This window comes from Rhinoraja longicauda, chromosome 17, assembly GCF_053455715.1.
Source record: "Rhinoraja longicauda isolate Sanriku21f chromosome 17, sRhiLon1.1, whole genome shotgun sequence".
Lineage (NCBI taxonomy): Eukaryota > Metazoa > Chordata > Chondrichthyes > Rajiformes > Arhynchobatidae > Rhinoraja > Rhinoraja longicauda.
The window spans coordinates 9866841-9894380 of record NC_135969.1 but is presented as its reverse complement, the minus strand read 5'-3'; the positions used below and the strand labels follow the sequence as shown (position 1 = coordinate 9894380).

The window sequence follows — 27540 nt, the reverse complement described above, 5'->3', positions numbered from 1 at the left end:
AAAGATTTTCACTGTACCTCGGTACACATGACAATAATAAACTAAAATGGCGCAGCTGCTCAACGCCGACATGGTTAGTGCAGGCGATGGCAAGATGCTGGCAGCACCTGCCCCGTGAAGCTGACAGGTCGCCGGGTTGCTGTCACCTCCGGCTTGGATGAGTTGGAAGCCACTCTTCCCCCATCCCGGAGGTCGCTCGGTGACTTTGCACCCATTTCCCGGCCGTGGTAGTGTGCTTTGGCCAAGACCACAGCCAGGGCTCACAACACACTAGTGTGGCCTCCAGAGGAATGGTCTCTGTTCGCGCTGATTGTATGGTCTTTCTGCTGACCGGATAGCAAAAAAAAAAAAAATGCTTTTCATTGTACCTCGGTACACGTGACAATAAACTGAACTGAACTGATGTCGTTGGCGCTCTCCACCAAGATGGAGGGAGCCCTGATGTAATGCCCACTCCCGCATGCCATTTTACCTTTCTACCTGCGCCCCTGCCCTTCTAAAGTGCCATTTTGGTACAAAATGTAAACATATTGTGAAAAATCCTGTCATGTTTTAATGCCCCCCTACCGCTCCGCATCCCGGCAGACGACGCCCTGGTGACTGAAGCCCCGGCTGCTGGAAGGCGGGAAAGGCGGCGGCGAGCCCGAGGAACCGCGTTCCCGCGGACGGCCGTGGCCTATGCTGTGTGTGTGAGTGAGTGTGAGTGTGTGTGAGTGTGTGAGAGAGTGCGAGTCTCCCCATATCCACACACAAAGCTCGCATTTTCCCACTCTTGCCACCCGTGCAACCATTGCGTTGTTTTTTGTTTGTTTAAAGTTTTTCATAACGTCTCCCGTCAACCTGCACTGAATAATTTTGCATGCAGTGCACGCCTCACCAAATATTTAATCCGAGAGATTCCTGTCCCGCCGAGACTTTGCAGCAGCCATTTCAATCGTTACCAATCTCCCCGGTGCGGTGTGTGAGATGTGTCTGGTGTAGTTTAGAGATGCAACGCCCTGGCTTCGGCCCACCGAGTGAGTCCATGACCACGCCGACCAGCGATCCCTGTACACTAACCACGGTTAGTACACTAACTAACACCAACAATTCAGTGTTAGTAATAAAATACTTAACAATTTAGTGACAGCTAGTACGCCAACTAACGTTAAAACACTAACATTTCAGTGTTAGCGTACTAACTCGCTTGGCTCGGGCATAATTTAGACAATTTACAATCTTTACGGAAGCCAATGAAACTACAGACCTGTACGTCTTTGGAGAGTGATGAAGAAACCGGAGATCCAGGAGAAAAACCGCACGGTCACAGGGACACTGTACAAACTCCGGACAGACAGCTCCTGTAGTCTTTAGAAGACTGAGGGGGGATCTTATAGAAACATATAAAATTCTTAAGGGGTTGGAGAGGCTAGATGCGGGAAGTTTGTTCCCGATGTTGGGGGAGTCCAGAACCAGGGGTCACAGCTTAAGGATAAGGGGGAAGTCTTTTAGGACCGAGATGAGAAAACATTTCTTCACACAGAGAGTGGTGAGTCTGTGGAATTCTCTGCCACAGAAGGTAGTTGAGGCCAGTTCATTGGCTATATTTAAGAGGGAGTTAGGTTTGGCCCTTTTTGCTGAAGGGATCAGGGGGTATGGAGAGAAGGCAGGTACAGGTTACTGAGCTGGATGATCAGCCATGATCATATTGAATGGCGGTGCAGGCTCGAAGGGCCGAATGGCCTACTCCTGCACCTAGTTTCTATGTAGTCGGGATCGAACCCGGGTCTCTGGGGCTGAGGCAGCAACTCTACCGTTGCGCCACCGTGAAACCTGTCACTCTCTCCTTGCCCCCCCCCCCCTTTGCAAACATTACGTTGTTTTTCATTAAATTTTTCATAACGTCTCCGTCAATCTGCACTAAATAATTCTGCATGCATGCTTCACGAATTAATCCGAGAGATTATCCCCAGTGATCTTTTCCAATTCCATGTGCATATTCTGTGGATTAAAAATGATTGTTGGAACAACATGTATAATGGTACTTTTCATCTGAAGAGAGACAGAATGGTCGTGGCGGTGATGGAAGGCAAAATTCAATATCGTCTTGCATAAAAAAAAACATTGTGTATGATGGGAGAAAGGACGTAATCGTTTATGAGTGTTATTTCATGTTTGTTCTTTTGAATCGAAATTGTGTTCTGTTTAAGAAATCGATTTTGAAGTTAGCATAGCCTTCCCGAAGCGGTATTGCTGACAGTTACATATAACATACAGCACAGGAACAGGCCCCTCGGCCCACCATGTTTGTGCTGAACATTATACCAAGTTCAAGAGTGTTATATTGTCACATGTCCTGAAACGGAATAGTGAAATTCTTACTTGCAGCAGCAGCACAAGATATGAAAACATGGTACTTATTAAACAACAAAATCAGTACATACAAACAATAATACAAAGAGAAACATAATGTCCCCAGGTCTATGTTGTTCGAATTAATTTATTCTGCCTGCACATGCTCCATATACCTCCATTACTCCCCCTTTCTCTCTGTCCAGCAAGTTTAAGAGCTTTGCAAGAAGATATTGCAAATCTAGACACCCACAAACTCAGCTTTTGCTCAGACCTTTGGCCTGAGGCAGAACAGCATTAGAAAACACATGTTTTCAGGTATTTCTGGAGATGACCGATCACAGATGCTTTCATACATCGTTCCTCTCTTCATGTAAGGACGTGCTACCCTTTTTTGTGACCTTTTTATGTCTCCAGATTCCACCACATGCTATCTCTTGTTCCTCCGAGTGCCTCTGTCGGTTCCTGTCTAAGGGTCCGGACATGCCCTGCTTCCCATCCATAATTCAGTGCAGTTCTAAGATGAACCGTAAAAATAGAATTTGACTTGTAAGGGAAATGCAGTGCCTGATACCACCGTCTGCTCTGATTCGAAGCAACAGATTGTTAATTCCATCTGACTTTAGTTTAAATTAGGGTGACATTTTAAAGCCTAGAGTGGCGGATGCAGAAAATGCAAAATTGCAACAATCTCTTCACTGTAACACTTTGCTCTCACTTTCTTTTCTGAACCGTATGAATGTCTCTCCTTCGGACTTAATTTCTGTATATTTTAAATTCTGTATCTCCATTGCGCATTCCTATGTAGGATGTTTTCTCGTTTTTTCCCCCAATCTATTCTTAACTCTTCCTTTGTTTGATAACGTTAAAAATGAAAACATATTCCTATTTCCTGAGTTCCTCCAGCATTTGGGGATTTTTTTTGCTCAGGATTCCAGCATCTGCAATTGTGTCTCCACGTCCATTTTTTTGTTTGCCTTCTGTCCCTTTGAGTTTGTTTTACTCCTAATGTATGGTTTAGGGCGGCCAATTGAGAATCACGGCTAAACTATCAGGTCACCGTTCAACATTGAGTACAATGTTTGTAGGTGGACAGTGTGGTTTATATTTTATAAACCTATCCAATTGTGCACGCCTCCCAAGTGTGTAGTGTAGCAACGGAGTAAACAACTGGGGGAAGACATCAACATAAGCTCAACACCGGTTCCAAGGAAACCCATTCACAGATAAAGAGAGCTCACCAGCCGCTATGGCTGGGGCCATCACTGGATCTTGGGTAAGAAAGCTACTTTTGGAAGTCCAGGAAACATCGATTGTACAATGCACGAGAAAATCCCGCTCACCCTTTATCTATATTCATTGGTCCTATTCCCTCTCTCTAGTTTCCGACTGGATTTCACGGACATGCCCGCAGTAAATCGAGAAATGATATATTTCAAGAATACAGACTCCAGGCCAAACCGCCCCCTCCCGAGAAACTTCTCAAGCGACTTCGGGTGAGTGCAAAGAATTCCCGTTGAGCCCATCTGCCACTATTCGATTGGAGAAGAGCGACAGCATCATTTTATTTACTTCTAATTTATGTAATTATTTGATAATTCTGCTGCTAACTTGCTCTGAACTTTGTTCACCCGTCATTCCGTGTGCACGTTAGCTCTCTGCTGAGGAACAATTCAGTGTTTAAAGTTCTCTCCTTTAAATGCCGTCCCGCCCTTTTTATCTCCACAGCTTCCTCCAGCACTATAACCACCTTTCTGGTATCCCTCCAATCCTGGTCCATTGTGCCTACCAGGTTATAACCAGCTTCACCTTCTACTGCCTGAGCCATACATTCTTGAATCTGTGCCCAAAATCTCTCTCTCTCTCTGTCTGTCTGCCTCCTGTTCCTCCTTCAAGACCCTTTTAGGTTAGATCAGGTTAACTTGGCATCATGTTTGGCATGGGCATTGTGGCCTGTACCTGTGCTGTACTGTTCCATTTACTATGTTTTGTATGATAAAATATATTTTGTTCATCTGTATTAATATCTCTTTATGTGTCTCGATATTGAGTTTTAATATAGCATGTAGACTGTTTTACATTTTTTGAAATCACAAAATAAGGACAAGTGGTTTGTTCTATGTTTGCAACAGTATGTACTCTGAACAATCTGAGTAACTAACTTATAGTCTCCCAGCATGGTATTGATAATTATCAATACAAATGCTGTTGCAAACGAATTTTTAAATTGAAGAGAGATTTTAAGTTTTAATTTGATGAATTGATAGTTGTGGAGAACTGGTATAAAAGTGGAGTTGAAGTGAGTGTGGATCAGCCATGATCACACTGAATGGCGGGGCAGGGCAGCGTGGCCTACACGTGCTCCTATATTCTTGAGATCTAGTGTGTTTAAAGTATATAAATATTTGTGCTTACTCTTTATGCAATAAACTGAACTGAGAGGGTTTTATTCAGGTTTACAAAGGAATGTAAGATTTTGTAAAATAAAGTTGACTAGCTATTTATGTTGACCCAGCAAAACTCAAAGCATGAACAAGTGGCTATTGAATTATTTTAGCTATTCCTGCCTCACCAAGGTAAATTATGGAGTGGGTGGTAACATAGCTTCTACAGATAAATGAGGATTCTGCTACACTTTCAGCAGTTACTGTGATAGAGAGGAAGAAGCCTCATTGAAATTCCTGACTAACATTACAATTGAAAAGTTATAACCGGTATTTTAAGGAACAACAAGTCCCACTCACTCACCTTTCTGATCTCCAGGAATGCCACAGTCTTGTGTCTCATTTATAACAAACTGTAATTTGTTTAATTCTTGTTTAATTCCTTGTTGTTTTCCTGATTGTGCAATCACCTCCATACCAAAAGCCATCCCTCTCATCCTTCACTATATTAAGCGTTCTCCTATCTGCCCTTGGTTTGCCACTGTTGGCATCTGTGGCAAACAAACCATTATGTTACACATTGTGGAATTCCTTCCGTGAAATCTATTTTCTGAGCCTCCTCTGCGACCAAGCTTTGGTTCAGCCCTCTTCTCAATGTGCCCTTCCATGGGTTAATGTACATATTAGTTTAACTATACTTTTACAAAACACGATCGGATTTTTTAACACCCAAAAGCTACTATAGTATTGTAATTTGTTAATGTATATGAAACAATAGTTACAGGTGTCTCAAATATGCCACAAAAATGCACAGAGTTTCTGCAGTCTGAAGAAGAGCTCCGACCTGATACATCACCTATCCATTTTTGTCGTGGTTACCGGTGTTCAAAATTAAGCAGATGACACGGAGAATTCTTCAAGAAGTTAAAAGCCTTTATTTGCAAACAACGGCTGGAACAATCAGGATATCAACCATCTGACTGCCCACTTAGTACACCGGGCAGCCTATTTTTATAGGATTATTCTAAACCTTATCTCCTTTGCATTACCTCATACCCACACTTCTTTCTTCAGTCCTTCATTTCTTTGCAGTACCTGTTTGTCCCGCCACCATTAAATCCCATTTAATAATATATCCTTATCTCAATGCTCACACTGAAGCACTGAAGGACATTCTCTTCCAAGATGAACAGAGAGACTTTGGAATCCATAGGGGAGTGAAGCAGGTTTATGCCTTGCTTGCCTTCACAAGTCAGGGCATTAAATATAGGAGTTGGGATATTATTTACAAACCACTGGTTAGGTCGCACTAGTGAAGGAGGTTGAGAAGTAACCTTAGAGTATAATTGTATATAATTCTATTAGTTTTAAAATAGTTATGGAAAAAGATAGAAGGACACAAAATGCTGGAGTAACTCAGCATCTCTGGAGAAAATGGATAGATGGCGTTTCAGGTCAGGACCCTTCTGCAATCTGAAGATCTGAAACATCCCCAACCCATTTACTCTAGCATTTTGTGTTCTTATGTGTAAATCACCATCTGCAGCTCCTTGGAATCCTACATGGAAAAAGGTAGGACTAAATAAATACAAAATATATTTGAGATGCGAGTTAATCGAAAACTCAAGAATAATTTGAAGTGACTTTTCAGGTAAACTATGTGCAGATCATCAGTACTCATTAACAAAACAATCTGTAAGATCAGAAAGGTTTAGGGAGCTTGAGAGCACTGGCACCAATTCACTTCATTTGTTCTATGGGGGCTTTCTTTTCTAATTATCCATTGATTAATGAACCGTGTGGTTGTTGCTCACATTGACTGGTTAATTAGGTTTAGAAATTACTGCACATGGAAACATTTGTTGCTGCCTCTAAATTGTGGATCTTCACAATCCACTGCGATTTATTGTAAAGTAAGTTATACTAGTCCCACAATTGCCCCTGCGAGTGGAATTGAAATTTACTGCACTCCGCAAAGTTGGAGGAATATTATGGATCTGGAGATCTCTACTTCCACGTGAATTTAGAAAACAAAAATATCCTTGTGCAACGGTGTCCAAAGTCATGCTATTAAAACGTGAGATATGGCTGAGGAATTAAAGCAAAAGCTCGCAACAAATTCTATAGTTCTGGGTGTCAGCGTATGAATACGTATTTAACTGGAATGGATCTCGCTTTCTAGAGTTCAGCACGCCGGCAATGACTTGACTTACCTGCCGTTGTTGTTATCTTCACCTTTCCCTCCCCCATCTGACAGTTATCTGCCCTCCTCTCGTGTACCCACCCATTACTTTACAGGTCTTGTCTAACCCTCTCACACCCCACCCTCCCCCTTTATTCTGGCTGTTTCCCTTCTACTCTTTCAGTCCAGTCCAGACCCGAAACATCGACTGTCCATGTCCCTCCACGGATGCTGCCTGGTTCGCTGTTCCTTTCGCAGCTTTCCATGTTGTGATATACATTCCTGCATCCGCAGTCTCTTGTGCTTTCATTGCACACTGTGTTGGCTCAGCTCTCCCAGGTGGCTCCCCATCTCATTCCATGCCAAATTCACTCTGACTTTGACCACAGGTCCAATGTTGTTGAGGCATGGCTGTAAGCCAGCGGACAGTCAGAGGTAATGTCATGGTGCTTGGATGCTGGATCAAGGCTGAATTGCCAGCCACAGAATTATATATCGTCATTTGGATGAAAGGCTGAAATGATTGTCTTGGCAACACTTGCTCAAAGCTCCTCTTTTTTGTTCGAAGCAGATTTCCAGAGAATTTTCTGTAAGTGTTTTTCCCATCTGCTGAAATACTCTAGCTTGGCAAGCCAGCCCCAAATCATCAACATATACAAAGAGTCATGACATTGTGGGAGGGAGGTCACTGGTATCTATGTTAACGATAGCTGGTGCCAGCATTAATCCCTGCGGGAGCCCATTAGGGACAGCACGTGGGTGGCTGATTTGATCTCCAAGATGCACAAGGGACGCTTGGTTGCTGTAATTAGTTATAGGTTTTCACACAGAAAATGATTTTGGAGAGCTTTATTAGCATGCCTGTACATCACACTCTGTCAGGGAAGTCAATGGATGCCTTCAAGGGCATGCTGGAATCTTGCCTCAATGTGGAAGGTCAACCACCACACCTGCCTACAGAGGCTATCTCCTGTGTGAAGACCTACCTGCTGAAGGGGTATTGCTGCTCATGGGATAGGGCTCAGTCTATTTAGCAGAATGTTGTATTGGGAGCAGGACATTGGGATGGCAACAAAATGGAATAAGTGGGAACACAAGAAACTACAGATGCAGGGATTGTGAGCTAAACACAAAATGCCAGAGTAACAGCAAGTTAGGCGGCATCTGTGGAGGGAATGGATAGATGGCGTTTAGGTTCGGGATCCGTCTTTAGACATTGCTTATCCATTGCCTTCACAGATACCGCCTGGCCCACTGAATTACTCCAGCACTTTGGTTTTACATGGAATGTTTGTGCTGCACAATTACTGTTTATCTAGGAATGACACCAATTGAAATCTATTGGAAACTGCTTTGCTGACCGCATTCAGTCATTTGGTCTGATGTACAGTTCAAGGTTTCAAGATTTCAAGGTCAGTTTATTGTCACATTAAGGTACAGTGAAATTCGAATTACCATGTCTACTACTCTTGTTTGGGAAGGTGAATTTATCAGAGGGATCCCAGAAACAATTCTAGGAACCATTGAAAAATTATTTGCCACCGATGAACTAAGTCTAGTTATTATCTACATGTTGCCGGAGATGCGATTGTTTTCCGGATCGTATTTCCGGTTGCTCTGCAACCTAACATCATGAAGCTCGCGGCCTTGCTTTGGACTGACTTTAAGCCCCACCATGGGAATGTGGACTTATCACCGGAGCCTGCGATCCCTTACCTGGGATCGACGCTCCAACCATGGCCTGCTGCGGATTTCACCATCGAGGAGCTCGCAGTTTCGGGTAGAGACCGTCGTCGGGAAGCTCCAAAGTCGCGGAAGGTTCGACTAGCCCCGACCCGGGGTCTGATTGCCCGGTCGCAGGGGAGCTGAGATTCTCCCCCGATGCAGGAGCTTGATCGCCCCGACATGGAGGGCCCGACCGCCGGCTATGGGAGCCAAGATCGCCCCGTCAACGGAAGGTTTGAGGCCCCCGACCACGGGAGAACAAAGAAAGGAAGAGGATTTTTTTTCGTGGAATGTGGAGGAGTCGCTGTGGTGGATGTTCATGTTAAAATGTCGTTTGTGTGTTACGTTGCTTTTTATTGGTATGACTGTATGGCAAATGAAATTCCTCGTATGTTGCAAAACATACTTGGCTAATAAAATATGTTGAGGATTATGATTATGATCTTATTATAAAAATGTAACCAATGCTTCAATTTCAGAGGTATTGCAAATGGAAGTGAACATTTTTTTGGCGTCATTCAATGTTTCCACTTCTGACCTTATAATGGAGGGGAAGTCTGTGAAGTGTTTCCTTCACTCGGGTACTGTCTTTATGTCAAACTAGTCATTCTTGGCTTGCCTGTGGAGTTTCACTAATTGATCCATGCCAGGAGCAAGGCTGCAATGGGCTTGGACACCTTGGACCCTGCCGGAACCCAACACTAAGCAACTTACTGAAGAGTAAGTGCTGCCCAATAACGCTCTCAACAATACCAGGCAGCACAGTGGCGCAGCAGTAGAGTTGCTGCCTTACAGCACCAGAGACCCGGCTTCGATCCTGACTACAGGTGCTGTCTGTAATGAGTTTGTACGTTCTCCTGGTGACCGCGTGGGTTTTCTCTGGGTGCTCCGGTTTCCTTCCACACCCCAAAGAAACACCGGTTTGTAGGTTTATTGGCTTTGGTAAAAATTGTAAATTGTTCCTAGTGTTTAGGGTGTGTTAGTGTATGGGGGTTGCTGGTCGGCGCGGACTCTGCGGGCCGAAGGGCCTGTTCCACGCTGTATTTCTAAACTAAACAGTATTCATCACTTTGGTGATGACTGACAGGAAACTGATGAGTCATGAATAATAGACCAAATTCAGTTTTCCCCACCCTCCTTTGATAAATTCTGTGAGTAACTACAGACAATTAGTTTTGTGCAAGAGATCGTTATATAGCTAAAGGGCATTAATTTTGAGCAATTACTGACCAACATTTTCAAAAGGGCTTATTATCAAAGTGTGATCAATATTATTAAAGTGTGAGAGGAGTATGATTTGGAGTGGTGGTGATGGATATAAGGGGAAATTAAGGTGGTGTGTTTACTTGTGTAAGGGAAGCTCTGGAATAACTTTCCTCAACAATTGGGAAAGAGATGCAGATGGAGGAATGGGGGATGTAAAGAAAAGAGGATTGGGGAATGGGGATAGACACAAAAAGCTAGAGTAACTCTGGGGGACAGGCAGCATCTCTGGAGAGAAGGAATGGGTGACGTTTCGGGTCGAGACCCTTCTTCAGACAATGGGGATTTGGATGCGATTGAAAGGGGATAATGGGTGTTCAAGTAAAACAATGAAGAGAATAGTTTCTACATTTTTCCCTTCCTTATATCCTGCCTTCTGATTCTAAAAACTTGTTGCACAGTTAAACCATGAATAACAATTCTCAACCACATGCATAAAAAATAGAAATAGTTAAAAGTAGTAAATAAATCCATTTAACGTTAAGTACAAAATATTTCACAAAAGCCTGATGGTATCAGACTTATTCTCCATGGCAACCCCTTTCCTTTAGCCATCAAGTCACTCCTGAGCTTTTTGTTATACTGCACTTAGCAATAAATAGAAATCTTGTAATTAAAACCACAGGAGGTTTCCTTTTCAGAGGTACATGTAGGGAGCGATTAGGCTTGTATACACTGGAATTTAGAAGGATGAGAGGAGATCTTATCGAAACGTATAAGATTATTAAGGGGTTGGACACGTTAGAGGCAGGAAACATGTTCCCAATGTTGGAGGAGTCCAGAACAAGGGGCCACAGTTTAAGAATAAGGGGTAGGCCATTTAGAACTGAGATGAGGAAAAACTTTTTCAGTCAGAGAGTTGTGAATCTGTGGAATTCTCTGCCTCAGAAGGCAGTGGAGGCCAATTCTCTGAATGCATTCAAGAGAGCTGGATAGAGCTCTTAAGGATAGCGGAGTCAGGGGGTATGGGCAGGAACGGGGTACTGATTGAGAATGATCAGCCATGATCACATTGAATGGTGGTGCTGGCTCGAAGGGCCGAATGGCCTCCTCCTGCACCTATTGTCTATTGATCCAAGTTGACAAAGATACACCACCAAGCCAATGCCTGAGCCAGCAATAGGCCAGCAATAGGCACAAATTATTTTTAGTTTTGGACCTTATTTAACCATCCACAGGTAGATTCGATAACCTCATGGAAAACATGTGAAAATGGAAAATGTATTACATTTATTGCCATTAAATATAATATCATCATCATCACAAACATAAAGTAGTTTCATCTGATGTCAGTTGTCCAAAATAGGTGTTGTAGGGCGGCACACTGGTGCCTCACAGTACCAGACACCAGGGTTTGATCCTGACCTCGGCTGCTAACGGTGTGGAGTTTGTACATTCTCCCTTGACTGCGTGGGTTTCCTCATGGTCTCGGGTTTCCTCCCACATCACAAAGATGTGCGAGTTTGTAGGTTAATTGACCTCTTTAAATTACCCAAACATGTAGGGAGTGGATGCGGATGTGGGATAACTTAGAACTAGTGTTAAAGAGTGATTGATGGTCGGCGTGGACTCGATTGGACGAAGGGCCTGCTTCCATGCTGTATCTCTAAAACTAAAACTACTGCAGCTCAGCAGTTTGGTACCTCACTCATGTTGTACTTCGTGGCCCGGTACCTGTTGTACCTTTAGTGACTCTGGACGGACCACAAGTACACGTGTATAAAAGGTTACAATGCTGGAGCTCAACTCCAGGCTGTTTATTCCGTGGCCACCTGCATCCAGAGTGACCGCCTAATCACACCAATCACTTATATACACAGGCATACAAAGTAGTCCTTGGATACACAAAGTAGTCCCAGCAATATCACAACATCCCCCTTGTCTTATATATTACAACATCCCCCTTGTCTTATATAAAATTGTTTTCTTTACCATTCGAGGGCTAAAATATATTTAACAAACAAAACCAAAACACCATTGCTTTTTGCAAACAAAACCAATAACACAATTAAACACAATTGCTTTTTTCGCCCTCATGGTGGTCACTCCTCTGTGGAATTTCACTCATCGCCGGGTGGTCACTCATCTCCGTGTGGTCACTCACTCCGTGTGGTCACTCACTCCGTGTGGTCACTCGTCTCCGGGTGGTCACTCACTCCGGGTGGTCACTCACTCCGTGTGGTCACTCCACAGATATATACATTTATACAAAGCATCAAATATAATACATTAAGCTTTCATTACACAGATCACTACAGGTCATTAAACACAAAATATTCATTTTGTTCCATATCTTCCCCTAAAGAAGACGTGCTGTGTAGATCAAACGTAGTGTAGGCTCTAGATGCTCCACCACCATGATTTGCCTGCCACTGCTGGGCTGGCACTGCTGGGTTGGCACTGCTGGGCTCTCACTGCTGGGCTGGCACTGCTGTAATCGCGGTGCGCTGGCCCCGCCCACAAGTGTTCCCCGGCAGCTGTCGCTCAACTTTTCGAACGCGCTGCCGCTGGCCCCGCCCACAGCTGCTCCCGGCAGCTGCCGCTCAAATTCGAACGCGCTGCCGCTGGCCCCGCCCATAGGTGCTCCCCGGCTCCGCCCACAGGTGCTCCGCTGCCGCTCAAATTCGAACGCGCTGCCGCTGCCTCGGGCCCAGGGCCGTCCCAACTCTACGGTCGACGCGCCTGGGTAAGTACACAGTGCCTCGGCCTTACCGGCCGCTGCACCTCCGCGGGTGGTCGGTCCCTCCGGTCGCCGAACACCTCCGTAGGTGTCCGTCTCCTCCGGGGCTCTCCCGGTTGCCGCACACCTCCGTGGGTGTCGGGCTCCTCCAGGGCTCTCCCGGTCGCCGCACACCTCCGTGGGTGTCAGCCTCCCCCGGTCGCCGCACACCTCCGTGGGTGTCGGTCTTACCGGTCGCCGCACACCTCCGTGGGTGTCGGGTCTCCCGGTCTTTCCGGTCACCGCACACCTCCGTGGGTGTCGGGTCTCCCGGTCGCCGCACACCTCCGTGGGTGACGGTCTCCTCCGGGGCTCTCCCGGTCGCCGCACTCCTCCATGGGTGTCGGTCTTCCCCGGTCACCGCACATCTCCGTGTGTGTCGGGTCTCCCGGTCTCTCCCCCGCGAAGCAGTCGCAGGCTTCTAATCTCGGGCCTACACAGGTGCTGGGGCGCGACGTGGGCCTACACGCACCTCCCCCAGCAGCTTGCAGCGTCACGTCGGCAACTCGGCGCCGACTACTGAGCAGGTAACTATACCAACTCATACTGGCCCTGTCGGGATGCACTCCAAACGTCCCGTACCGAGCTGGAAACTTTTCCTTTGTTTTGTTTCCCTTCAGGGCTTTTTCTTCTTCTTTTTTTTTCTTCTTTTTAACCTTTTCTGCTCGGGCATGCTTCATTCCCTCCCTAGGCGAAACACCAAGCCGCTGCCACCATGTTGTACTTCGTGGTCCGGTACTTGTTGTACCTTTGTTGTGACTCTGGAAGGACCACGTGTACACATGTTTAAGATGTTATCATGGTGGAGCTTAACTCCAGGCTGTTTATTCCAAGGCCGCCTGGATCCAGAGTGACCGCCTAATCACACCAATCACTTATATACACAGGCATACAAAGTAGTCCTTGGGTACACAAAGTAGTCCCAGCAATATCACAACATCCTCCTTGTCTTATATATTACAACAACTCAGTATTTCCCCCTAGGATACCGGAGGATAGACAAAACACTAAACTAATAAGCAAACGATCCTTTATTTATAAAATAATTTAAATTGTGCAAATCAGTATTTCATGTGGGTGCATTTGCCCAAGGATATACAGATTCCCCCTAAACTGCGAGTCTCCCTTTATGCTTCTACACTGGAACGGACCAGAGCAGACTTGATGGGCCGAATGGCCTAACTCTGCTTCCATGTTTTATGAACAATGTCAACATTATGCAGAAAGTAGCTGGTCACATAGTATAATTTTTGACATAGTACCAACTCGTTGCATGTAGGCCATGTGTTGGAGTGCTGTGCATAATCACGGCTTCTGCATTCATCCAAGGCTGATGAGAGGGTGTGAAATTCGATTGTGCCACGTTGTGCTGGAGAGTGGAAGTTGCCAAAAGGAGCCTGAAGCTTCATGGAGATATTACAAAAACAAAACAAAAATTAATATTTATGACCAACATTAACTTTAAGAACTTCAGGTTCAGTTGCTTTAGATTAAGGGAAACAGGAATTAGGGCGGCACAGTGGTGCAGTGGTAGAGTTGCCGCCTTATAGCGCCAGGTTCGATCCTGACTATGGATGCTGTCTGTAGGGAGTCTGTACGTTCTCCCTGTGACCGTGTGGGTTTTCTCCAGGTGCTCCGTGTTTCCTCCCACACTGCAAAGACGCACAGGTTTGTAGGTTCATTGGCTTCAGTAAAATTATAAATTGTCCCTAGTGTGTAGGATAGTGCTAGTGAATGGGGTGATCACTGGTCGCTGCAAACTCAGTGGGCTGAAGGGCCTGTTTCTGCACTGTATCTCTAAAGTCTAAAGTAAAGTCTACTGTACACTTCAGTAGACCAATGCAGACTTCTCCAGGTTTACTGTGAAGATTACAACTACTTTGGCATAGATGGGGTAGATAGTCAGAATACTTGTCCCCTTGTGGGTAAAGTGCAACAAAACAAAAGGTAAAGAAAAAGGTTAGATTGAAAATGGTGAGCAGAAGGGCCTAATTCTGTGCTGTATAACTCGGTGACTCTACCATTGAATGAATTCAGTATTGACTTGAATGCGTCTTCTGCAGTCTTCTGCGGTTTTTGCACCAATGCACCTACATAAAGGCCAATATGAGAACTGATTAGACAGCAAATTAGCACTTCAAATCTCCATCAGAATTTCCTCTGCGGTAAACCAGTTTTTCAAGTGTTCTCTGAACAATTGTCCACAGGAACTTCCAACGACAGACCTTCTACCACCAAAGAGACTGTTAATTATTCAATAAAGGGTGCAATCTGGGGTGCAGATGCTGCCTCAATAAGTAAGTCAGAATAGGAGACGTTTCGGGTCGAGACCCTTCTTCAGACCGAGAATCAGGGGAGAGTGAATCGAGAGGTATCGAATGTACATAGAACAAATAAACGAAAGATATGCAAAAAGCAATGATGATCAAGGAAAATAGACACCAAGTGCTGGAGTAACTCAGCGGGACAGGCAGCATCTGTGGATAGAAGGAATGGGTGACGTTTCGAGTTGACACTCTTCTTCAGATGATCAAGGAAAGGTGGAGCCCACAATGGTCCATCCATTGCTGGCTGTGGGAAAGGTGATTATGAGTAGGCCGGTCAGATTTCCTCAATTCTTTCTGTTGAAGGGAGCTGCTGTGCTTGTGTGGAGAGTACACAGCAGGGATTGGTGCCTGCTGCCTGGCTACCATGCAGGCTTGGTCTCTTTTAAACTGAGGCATCCAGTCGAGTGCTGTATATTTTTACTTCTACGTTAAAGCAGCATCACCCACTGCGGCCCAGGCTTTGATGAACAAAGATATTTTATTTTTCCCCAGGAAAGTCCTTTGAAACACAACTTTTCCAAGCACGATAGTCGACTGGTGTTCTACGATGGTGCCACATATATGGAGAATGTAAGTACCCATGCCATATATAATGCAGTGACTCGAGGACTTTCAATTCTCTCTACATGAAAAGCAGAGTGTACAGTAAATAGTCATAGTGGGAAACAGGTGAGTGAAGGCAAATGCTAGGAGAAATGAAAAAGAACCAAGTAAGTATAAGTAAAGTAAGAGATTATGGAACTATTCCTCAAATGTAATTATGGAATCTAATGATTTCTGCAATTAGTTTGGGCATAATAACTGGGTCTTGCTGGAAAAGTATGTGTGCTAAAATTGAATAGGAATTGCATTATGAATCTCCAGAATATCACTTAATTTGCATTGAACTGCTGTTCTGCATTATCTTTAAAATGAGCTAGATTTGTCTAATAAACTTGCTACATTTACTCAATACACTTAATAGCGCAAAGCTTTTTCTGAGGAAATGAATGTTAATAGGGTACCAATCAATCTTTCTGGCTCAGAATGGTTCCATCTTATTCCTGTACACCAGTGCTTCTTTAAACTGGTGAATGGTTCACCCAAGGGTGAATGAAACTAGAGGGGTGCATGAAGGGTGAATGACTTAATATATATAAAATTATACACAAGGGAGAATCAGACGAAAATTACCAAAAAACATAAGAAAATTTAGTCGAGGGTGAGTGAAATTTTGTAATAAAGACTCAAGGGTGAATGAGTTTAAGAAGCACTGCGTACGCCATCATGGTAGCACAGAGTTACACAGCATGAAAACAAGACCTTCAGTCCAACTCATCCATGCTAACTAAGATGCCCATCTATACGTCCCATTTGCCCATGTTCGATCCTTTAAATATTTCCTATCTAGGAACCTGTCCAAATGCTTTAAATGGTGTTATTGGACCTGTTCAACCACTTCCCCTGGCAGCTCGTTCTATGGATGCATAGCTCTCCGTGTGAAAAGGTTGCCCCTCAGATCCCTTTTAAAGTTTTCCACTCTCACAATCAAGCCTATGGCCTCAAATTCTTAATTCCTCACTGCATGGAAAAAGACTGTGTGCATTCACCCTATTTATGCCCCTCAATTTTATGCATCTGATCTCCGATGTTCCAAGGAATAATGTCCTAGCCTGTCCGATCTCCCCCTTTAACTCAGTCCCTCGATTCCTGCTAACAGCCTTGTAAATCATTTTGCATTCTCTCCAACTTAATGGCCTCTTTCTCATAGCAGAGTGACCAAAACTGCTGAAAAATATTCCAAGTGCTGCCTCGCAAATGTCTTATACAGCTACAACATAACATCCCAACTTCTATGCTCAATGCCCCGACTGATGAAGGCCCGCATACCAAAAGCTTTCTTCGCCTCTCTGTCTACCTGTGATGTCACTTTCAAGGAACTATGCATTTGTACTCCTGAGTCTCTTGACCATCAGGATGAAGGTACAGAAGCCTGAGAACTGTTACCTCCAGATTCAAGAACAGCTGCTTCTCATTAACCGCCCTGGTACTTGAACCACCCTGCACAAGGCTAACCACAACCCTACCTCAGCCCAGAACCATCATTGACCTTGCACTACTCTGGTTCCTCTACATACTTTGGTCTTTGCAATTTCGTGGTCTTGGAATAAGTTAGAATAACTGATAATTTGCACATATATTTGGTGATGTTTATAGCATCTGTAAAGCTGCAATAAGTAAGACTTTCATCGGTCTGGTTCATATCTGGTGCGTATGGGTTAAACATTCTTGACTCGTGTCTTGATTTCTATAATGGTGCATGTCAATAATGCAAGATATTTTCATTTGCCGTAACGATAAGCAGATTAATGCTGACGTTCACTCTGTGACCATTAATCCAAGCTCTGGAGCTCCAGTTTCTCACTCTCAGCTACACTGGGACTGCTCCCTCATTTGCCAGACTCGCAAAGAACACACTCCATTCTGCCATGGGAGGAGATTACCAGGTGGACAACGAAAAAAGTTCCAAAGACGAGCACACAGTCTCCTTGAAGAACTCCTGCCACCCTCTGGCCCATGGCTGATCAATATGAAAAAGGAGCATTTGAGAGGGTAATTGAGAATGGTATTGAGAACCTCATGGCAGCCAAAAGTAATGTGCAACTGGCAGAAGAGCTCCACCGTCTCACAAAGTACCTATCAGCCATCCCCCGATCTACTTGTGCAAGGGTTTGCAGTTGCAAATTGGCCTCTTTAGCTGCCCCAAAGTTCTCAAACCAAGCGTGGACGCGAACCATCCTCCATCCTAAGGGCCAATCTCAAAAGAAGACAATCTCAAGAGAAGGCTATATAATAGAAGAGTATGATCTACAAAAGAGCTAATTGAGATAAATATTCCTGAAACTCTCTAACCATATAACAGGTTGAAGCAAGATTTTGCTCAAAATGTAAATGAAACCAGCATGGACAAAGAGAATGTGTAGGAAAGAACTGCAGATGCCGGTTTACTGTAAATCGAAGGCAGACACAAAATGTTGGAGTAACTCAGCAGGACAGGCAGCATCTCTGGAGAGAAGGAATGGGTGATGTTTCGGGTCGAGACCCTTCTTCAGACAAAGAGAACCTAGGAGGAGACCCAGGGTAGAAAGATCTGTATGGGAATGGGAAAGGGAGCTAAAATTGGCTTTTATTTATTAATAATTATTAATTAATAATTATTATCAGCATTCATTCGGTACATATAATTATAAAATGTGGCCAAAATAGTAGGGAGTGGGGGTGGGTTTAGAGTTGTTGTCATGGCTTTGGCTGTGTTCAGCATATTCAACAGTTTTTTGATGTCACATCAAGAATGTGAAATTTGACTGAAGAATGCAGATCTGGTCGTTATTTTCAAAGAGCCGCTGCATGCATTGGATTCAGATGAATCCAATAGATGAAAGTCCCGAGGTCACAGTCCACAGCTGGCTGAGGCCTTGAAGGAGTGGATGAATCACGGAAAGTCAGAGTGAGATGCTTCTCATGCAATCATCCATCACAATCCTCTGTGATCTCGACCCGCCTCGCCTGACCTATAATCTCCTGACAGGATTAAAGTGGTTACAAATGAACCACGACGAGAAAGGATTTCGAATAGTCTCTCTGTAATTTCCAAAGGCACCAAAAAACTAATTCTGAGGAACAAAAACCACAAGGTACATTGCCAAGTTCTGGTCCCTGTAGCCCTGATCACAGTTTTCAAGCTATTCAGGGAACCATTGGGGGAATTGAGGCAGAAACGATTTATGCTGGCTAAGGAGTCCAAGACCTAAGAAGCGTGGACAAAAATGAATGCCAAATCTTTCAGGAGTGAATTTAGGAAATAATGTAACCCCAAAGGATGATAGATATTAGAAACATTTTTCTGCATATAGTATTTTACATCAACCCAATTGTTGTGTATAAAACAAGCTTTGAATGAAAATTATTTTTAAAGGTTTGGCTGATCCAGTTAACACCAGCACTGCAAGACAGTGTGGAAACAGGCCCTTCAGCACACCGAATTCACACCCATCATCGACAACCCGTTCTATCCTGCACACAAGGGACAATTTAAAGAGGCCAATTAACCTACAAACCTGCACGTATTTATAATGTGTGAGGAAACCGGAGCTGCCGGAGGACACCCACATGGTCACAGGGAGAACGCACAAACTCCATACAGATAGCATTCGTAATCAAGATCGAACCTGGGCCTCTGGCGTTGTAAGGCAGCAACTCTACTGCTGTGCCACTGTGCTGCCTAGACAGTATTGCTACGGAGGAAAATAATGAAGATGGGGGATGTCAGCCATCAGCCGATAGCCATAAAGGCAGACTGCATGGCTCGGCACATACATTGTGGGGTGAACGGCCTGTTCCGGTGCTGTACTTTTCTTTTTGCAGAAGGATTGATCATTTTTTGCTAAAGTGGTTAGAAGCTGCACATCAGATATAATATGGCATGTGGAACAGGCATGGGAGGCTAAGAAGGGACAGAGCCGGCGGTACGTTTTGAGAAGGCTCCACTCCTTCAACCTCTGCAGTAAGGCACTGCAGATGTTCCACCAATCGGTGGTAGCCAGTGCCATATTCTTTGCTGCCGTGAGCTGGGGCCGCAGGGCGAAGGCCGCGGACGCAAATAGGATTAAAAACTCATCAGGAAGGCTGGCTCCGTCCTGGGGGCGGAGTTGGATTCATTGGAGGGGAGGATGCTCCTCAAACTGTGGAGCATCCTGGACAATACAGGTCACCCCCTCCATGACACTCTGGTCAACCTGAGGAGTACCTTCAGCAACAGACTGTTTCCACCAAGATGCAGCACAGAACGCTACAGGAAATCCTTCTTCCCTGTGGCTATCAAACTGCACTCCCCCTTCTATCATGGGATAGACTGACTCCCCTCCCCCCCCCCTCCCCAATCTTCGCACAACCCCAATCCTTTCCACGCTTCACTTTAATTTCATGTTTCATGTATCTTGTGTTTTATGACTGTTGGCAGATCAATTTTCCTCCTGGGATAAATAAAGTTCTATCCTTCCTTCCTTAAATGGAGTACTTGCATTGTTTTTATGTACTTGGCAATATTACACTCCTGCCTTCCAACTTCAATTAACATTTTTACCCACTGCACAAACTATCAATATATTCCAAAGATAAGTAGTGCTCTGTGAACCATACTGATATCTAAACTAGCCTTTCTGGCATTAACATCGTAACAACACAAGACAAATTTTGTTGCAATAGTTATTTAACACTATTACAATTTACAATATTTCAAAAGAATGAGGGGGAACCTCATTGAAACTTACCGATTAGTGAAAGGCTTGGATGGAGTGGACGTGGAGAGCATGTTTCCACTAGTGGGAGAGTCTAGGACTAGAGGTCGTACGTTCCTTTAGGAAGGAGATGAGGTGGAATGTCTTCAATCAGAGGGTGATGAATCTGGGGAATTCTTTGTCACAGAAGGGTGCAGAGGCCAATTCAATTGATATTTTTAAGGCAGAGATAGATTGATTCTTGATTAGTATGGGTGTCAGGGGTTAGGAGAGAAGGCAGGAGAATGGGGTTAGGAGGGAGAGATATATCAGCTGTGATTGAATGGTGGATTGGACGAGTCGAATGGCCTAATTCTGCTCCTATCACTTATGACCTTATGACCGTATCATCGTTTTTCTTTTTTAAACGTTCTGGTCCTTGTGATATCTTGGTATACAATATCTCAAGTTGAGCTTCGTAAGTGTCAGGGCAGCTGAATGAAGAAGCCACAGGAGATTTGCACTCCTCTCTGATGGAGACTGACATTCACGAAGTCAATGTCAGATGTCTATAAAAGTCAGCGTAAACTGAAAACCCCCCAGAAATTCACAGCCAACACTTCCCTTTTTGACCTTTCACATAAATCCCCACACATACATAGAAAGCTTGCTATTTCTTTCGAGTTATTAATTTTTCATATTGCCCTTTATAAGCAAACTCAATTTTCACATACAGTCTTTGGTGTATAACACAAATAGTACTTTTCTCAGCTTTTGGCTTACGGAATTTCAACACGTAGTCTTGTTATTAGCCTTTCTATCCTTTAATCATTAATCCAGCAGAGGAAAAAGATGAAGGTCTGGCAGCATTAAGAATGCTGGTGCAGAACGCAGCTGCATTCTGCAGGGAAATGACCCAGTGTTTACAAGCTTGTCCAACAGAATTTGAAGTAATTACAAAATAAGCATTTTTGTGTTTGTGCTTCACGACCTCCATAGCAAGATTAAATTACAGATACAAATTTGACCTGTAGGCCCATATTTTGGACGCTCTCTTAATTGTGGATTATTGCACATCATTTTTGTTGTGAAAATCATAAGACCAACAATTAATGTTAAGTTTTACAATTAATGTTCAGTCTGAAGAAGGGTCTCGACCCGAAACGTCACCCATTCCTTCTCTCCAGAGATGCTGCCTGTCCCACTGAGTTACTCCAGCATTTTGTGTCTGTCTTCGGTTTAAACCAGCATCTGCAGTTCCTTCCTACACATTAATGTCAAGTTCATACGTTCATAAGTTATAGGAGCAGAATTAGGTCATTCGCCCATCAGTCTACTCCGCCATTCAATCATGGCTGATCTATCTTTCTCTCTCAACCACATTCTCCTGCCTTCTCCCTATAACTTCTGACATCCTTACTAATCAATAATCTGTCAATCTGCACCTTAAAATACAGATTGCTAAAATGTGTTGACTCACCAGTCTACATGTAATCTCCTGGCATCTCAATATGATCTAGGTTTGCCAACTGTCCCTTATTAGCCAGGACATCCCGCATTTTGGGCTAAATTGGTTTGTCCCGTACGGGACCGTCCTTGTCCCGTATTAGGCCCGGGGGGCTCTGTAGGCCCGGGAAACTGTAGTTCCGGACACTGTAGGTCCGGTGTAGGTCCGGACAGTGTAGGTCCGGACAGTGTAGGCCCGGACAGTGTAGGCCCGGGGGTCTGGGTGCCACCTAACGGAGGTTGCATAGCAACCCTCCTCCCGGCCCGGCGGCCACCATTGGTGGAATGGGAGCACTTGGCCGCTGGCTGGGTGAGGTGACATGGGACGCAGGGCGGTAACTTCACCTTGTCCCTTATTTGGGAATGAGATAGTTGGCAACCCGAATGTGATCCCACCTCAAATGTTCCTTGACCTGATTGGAAAATAGGATCACCCAGCTCTAAGGGTACAATTATGCTGCAGCTACCAGTACAACCAACGGCACTGGTTCCAGCCTTTCACTGCTTGGGCCAATTTCATGTTTCATGTATCTTGTGTTTTATGACTGTTGGCAGATCAATTTTCCTCCTGGGATAAATAAAGTTCTATCCTTCCTTTCTTAAATGGAGTACTTGCATTGTTTTTATGTACTTGCCAATAATACACTGCTCATTGAACCTGGCTTCCAACTTCAATTAACATTTTTACCCACTGCACAAACTATCAATATATTCTGACATAGTCAGAAGGAACATTGATGGAGAGTGCATACCCAAGACAGGGTTTGTTACCAATCCAGCCTGCAGATCGTCAGCTACGTCCTCACAATAGTTGAAACTAATGCTCTGGGATGACAGTTTCCTTAAGTTCACCGAATGACTTCACCATGAAACTTTGTCAAAACTATTTCCCCAGAAGATTGGGATCGACACAAAGTGCTGGAGTAACTCAGCGGGTCAGGCGACATCTGTGGAGGAAAAGGATAGGTGGTGTTTCAGACTGGGAGATTGCTTATTGACCACATATTGGGATGTCAGGGTGTATTAGTGTTTGGGATTGATGGACATAAAGGGAGTAAGTGAAGGCCCCCAGGCCAGGGCCTTGGGACAACTGCTGCTGCAGATGTCTACGAGCCATGATGGGCTAACAACGTTTTTTCAGACGTTCTTGGACCAGAGGCCGTGCTGAAAAGATTCCATCTGTTCCATTCCAGCATTCCCACCTCCCTTCAGCCACTGCTTTTCCTAAGGCATGGAAGATCTACCCAGTCAACTTTAAAACTGAAGGAAGAAATCATTCTTGATTTGTAAGGGTGTCAAAGGTTACGGGGAGAAGGCAGAAGAATTGGGTTGAGAGGGAAAGACAGACCAGTCATGAGTGAATGGATGGGCGAATGGCTTAATTCTGCCCCTATGACGTACGAACTTATAAAAGTCCAATTTCTCCAAACGTTTAAATCAGTACCTCCTTTCATTACTTATCCACTCTTGCCCTCAACCTGCTCATCCTGTGTTTAAAGTTCCACTCTTCCTTTTCACAATCAGTATAAAATGACTGATCGTTTGCTTTGCTCTCTTCCAAGTCGGCGGTTTAGGTTAGTTTAGAGATACAGCGTGGAAACATTCCCTTCGGCCCACCGAGTCCGCGCTGACCAACGATCACCTGTACACTAACTCTAGTCCGACACACTAGGGACAATTTACAGAAGCCAATTAACCTACAAACCTGCATGTCTTTGGGGTGTAGGAGGAAACCGGAGCACCCGGAGAAAAGCCATGTGGTCATGAGGAGAATGTACAAACACCACACAGACAGCACCCGTAGTCAGGATCGAACCCCAGTTCTCTAGCGCTGTAAGGCAGCAACTCTACTGCTGTGACATTGTGCCACCAAGCATCAACACACTGGACAATTCTTTAGCTTCCAGTTTCTCCTGGGCCCCAGGGCACACTCACCATGAAGTCTAAACTCAAAATTGCTGGCATTGCTGGAAAGCTGACCAATGGGCCATATCTCAGCTTGCGAAGAGATATCAGACCAAGACATCTTTACCCACTGCCTCATAGTTGGAATTCATCCCATATCAATCCCAAATGTTACGAGGCTGACTTCTCCAGTATGAAACACTGCTTCCCACTGGAGTTGCAGTTGAGACCGAATGGGAAAAAAAAAGCTTTTACGTCAGTTAAAATTACTTTGATGCAGCATCCTTCAAATTCTGGCGCATTAGCGAAATAAATGTTTTACTGCACCACTTTGTAGAATGCAAGTTTTGGCTATATGCCAAATGTTCCATTACCATCGCTAGCTCCTATACAGTCTAGAGTATCGAGCTGGTGTCAAGCTTATGCACATAGTTTAATTATACGTGCAGTATTAAATTCTCCAACCCCAGCCAAAATTTGGAGAACGTCAGTGAATCGATCACGTGTGCTAAACTGTTCAGGGTTATTTAAATATTTACTATGCTGTTAGATGAAGACTTTTAATATTAACAGTTTCTTTCCCCTTTCCGTAGAACAAGGGTAAATGGCGGGCAAAAAGTGCTTTTGGAAGAAGCAGAGAATTTAACAAAGATTTAATTTCCTGGATTCCAACTCAGACCGAGGGCCCGCAGCAGTGGCCATTAATATCCACATATCAAGCGGACTTCTGGCATCACAGAAATGCACAGTCTGCAGCAGTGATGATCCCCCAACTGCTTGTCCCCCGTGTTCGGCGGCTGATCACTGCTGCCCATCCTGGGTCGGAAACGATGCAGACCACGTATCGCCAGTACTATGGGCACTGCCAGCCGAATCCAAAGGTACAGACAAATGTATACACTGGGGAAGTGCAGAGCAAGCCCATGGAAACGGAAGCATCGTTTGTCTATGTCAATCCGAAGCCGAAGCTGGCAAATGGTGAATGGAGACCACGATCCTCCCCCTCAGAGTGCATCACTGTTGCCGACTGTCTCTCGTGGTATGTCCCTCAAACAAGTGGAACGGACAACGAAAAATCTCATGGGTGCTAATCAACACAAGGAATGAAACCATAGTGTTTACATAAACATTGCTAATTCAGATGCAAAACATTTATTTTGCCTATTATAATTCACTCTTTAAGTAGCCTTCTAAATGTGAGAAATAAATTACGTAGTCCTTAACTATTGCTTAATACTTACTCCATTCATAATGCTTCAATGATGTTGGGATCTTTTGTTCTTTGACTCTGGTGTTTTCAGAGGTTTTCTGGAAAAGTGCCCACTAATTTAGCGCTGATTTTACATTATGTAGCGATTTTAAAGACATCCCAAGTGTCGTGCAGTCAATGAAGTGTAGTCACTGGATGAAATACTCCAGCCAGCTGGTGCCAAGGAAGCTCCCACCAACAGCAATGTCATAGTGACTAGATAAACCCCTTCAAATAATATTGAGAGAGGGATAAATATTAGCAAGATCACCAGGGATGACAAGCCTGCTGTTCTTTGGAAAAGCTTCAGGGAATCATTAACATCTGCTTGAAAAGGCAGATGATTATTTGGTTTATCATCTCTTCTGAAATACCTCTGACATTGCAGTGTTTCCAGCACTAGGTTAAAATGGCAACTGGATCATTGTGCTCAGGAGAGGAGTGATCTGAGTCTGAGGCTTTTGATGCTGGTTGCAAAGGCCAGGATATTATACTGTACCTGGCGATGTTATACTTGACCTGTGATTTGTTCACTTGCACAGGGTGCCTTAAAGGAATCATTTCCTATACCTTTAATCAAAATTTATAACAAACTTAATTTTGCATTAATTTTGCATTAAATCGCAAACCCATTCCTTTTGATTTCTGCAGAGATTAAAAATATGTTCATCAATAAGTAACAGGTGAAATCTATAGCTTTTTGTTCTCAGGTAACCACTGTTTGCACAAGTGTGGCAAATGAGTTTAGGAACAGATGTTTTAGTTGAAATATTTAAAGAAGGCTTTACCAAATCAATCGAGAAATTGCGAGGAAAGGGATTTTTTGAATTAGTCGAGTGGTTGCTAGAAAATGCTGTTTCGCATCTGTCTTTCTGTGAAAGCATAACATTTTCCTTATGCCTTCACCAGAGCATTCATCTTTTAGTAATCACCTATCATTGTAATCTGTGATATTGTGCTCCGTACACAGCAATTGATTTTTTGTCAATAAAGGTTCACTTATGGTCAGATTTAGTTAGAATGCCTTACTTATATTTAAGGAAAGCAAAATAGACTGTAAACTGAACACAGTGCTACAATCACTGAATACACTGACTAGTATAGATCGGTATTGTATAGATACAGCAGCATCTTTCCAAAGACAGATTATACTGAGGCCATTCTGCATGGCTAATTGTGCAGTAAACGTGCAGGCCTGTCCACCTTTCATCAGTGTGATGAAAAAGTACCACACATTCAGGAATCCAAATGACTCCCTCAACAACTAATCCTCTTGTCTGTATTTCCTATGTGCAGAAGAATGCCTATGTAGCATCTCCTTGCTCTCATGAGAGGCTTTTGTGTAGTTTGCGGGTAGAATGGAGTTAATCTGGAGCGGGAAATAGATAATTGACATATTCACATGTAACATTGACACATTGCGAACTGTCTTCACATTCTTTGAATAGAAATCTGTAAGTGCAGGAGTTGAACTCTGCGCTGTCGGCTTAGAATTCAGATTTCATCCTGTCAGTGTTGAAACAGCGTTCTGAAATTACCTTGTCTTTTATAACTTCCAGTCAGTGATGAGTAACGCATGAATTCTGATATCTGTACAATTGTTTGCTCCCCCCCGGGAATTCTTCAAAATGCCCAATTAATGTTGCGATTAAAGTGACAACTGTGTGCTCACACATTCTGAGTATTATTCTCTGCTCTTCCAACAGGCTCCCTTCCCCACCGTACTCTACCTCACACCTGGCAGCTGTGAAGGGGCTCAGAATATATATTGCATTATTTGTGGGTGCCAGCCAATCAGATAACTATCAATCTCTGCTGAATATTGCATTGCAGAGAAAGACACAAAGTGCTGGAGTAACTTGAAAGGCCACAAATTGCTGCAGTAACTCAGCGGGTCAGGCAACATCTCTGTTGAACATGGATAGGTGATGATTCTGGTTGGGACCCTTCTTCAGACTGGCCTTATTTTCCGGGCCTTTTTCTATGGGAAGGTGTCCTTGTTTCCCAATAATGACCCCTTCTTCCGTCTCCAACATTAACCTTCCTCTTGCATCTTCCCTACTAGCCTTCTACCCTCTCTGGATCTCTTTATATGCAACTGCTGGCACGACATCAATTGCCTTGACTTCACTCTCACTGTTGGAGTTACTCAGCGGGTTAGGCAGCATCTCTGGAGAATATAGATCGGAGATGTTTTGGGTTAGAAACCTTCTTCAGAAATGCTGCCTGACCCGCTGAGTTACTCCAGCACTTTGTGTACTTTTTGTAACCCAGCATCTGCAATTCCTTGTGACTGTGTTACAGATGTTTAACGTATTGCTCCAAAGAACATCTACAGTTAATCTGTTTTCCCCGTGAAGGTCATCTTCAGCTGTCATACATATCTAAACACTTTCATAATATTGGAGAATGTTCGATAGAGGGGGAAAGCTCCAATGGAAAGACAAAGAGGGAGTTGTACAAGAGTGAATACAAACTTAGAAGAGGGGCAATTAAGAATAGCCAGGAGCCAACAACATGGTACAGGATGTGCAGACACTCCCCGACTTACGCAGTAAGCGACTTACGTGAGGAAATCTGCACTCAGTCCAGAGTGCAATCACGACAGTTTTTAATTTCCGTAACTATGATGACTCAAATTTACATCAGAAACAAGCCGGCAATGGCGGCGGTGCTTTCCCAGAAAGCCGCATG

The 27540-nt window shown here is 44.1% G+C and overlaps 1 protein-coding gene across 3 annotated transcripts; it reads left to right on the top strand.

Annotated features, from left to right (window-relative positions):
- The first annotated feature begins 950 nt into the window (after positions 1 to 950).
- Positions 951 to 26311, top strand: LOC144601603 (ciliary microtubule inner protein 7-like). Of its 3 annotated transcripts, none has more exons than XM_078413812.1 (4): positions 951 to 1063; positions 3714 to 3827; positions 15424 to 15501; positions 24191 to 26311. In XM_078413812.1, exons 1-4 carry the CDS (start codon positions 989 to 991, stop codon positions 24686 to 24688), a joined length of 765 nt encoding a protein of 254 aa, XP_078269938.1. In that variant the 5' UTR covers positions 951 to 988; the 3' UTR covers positions 24689 to 26311. The 3 variants fall into 3 exon arrangements, with proteins under 3 accessions (XP_078269938.1, XP_078269940.1, XP_078269939.1); XM_078413813.1 differs by lacking the exon at positions 951 to 1063 and adding an exon at positions 3565 to 3607; XM_078413814.1 differs by lacking the exon at positions 3714 to 3827 and having other exon boundaries at positions 980 to 1063.
- The last annotated feature ends 1229 nt before the right edge of the window (positions 26312 to 27540 follow it).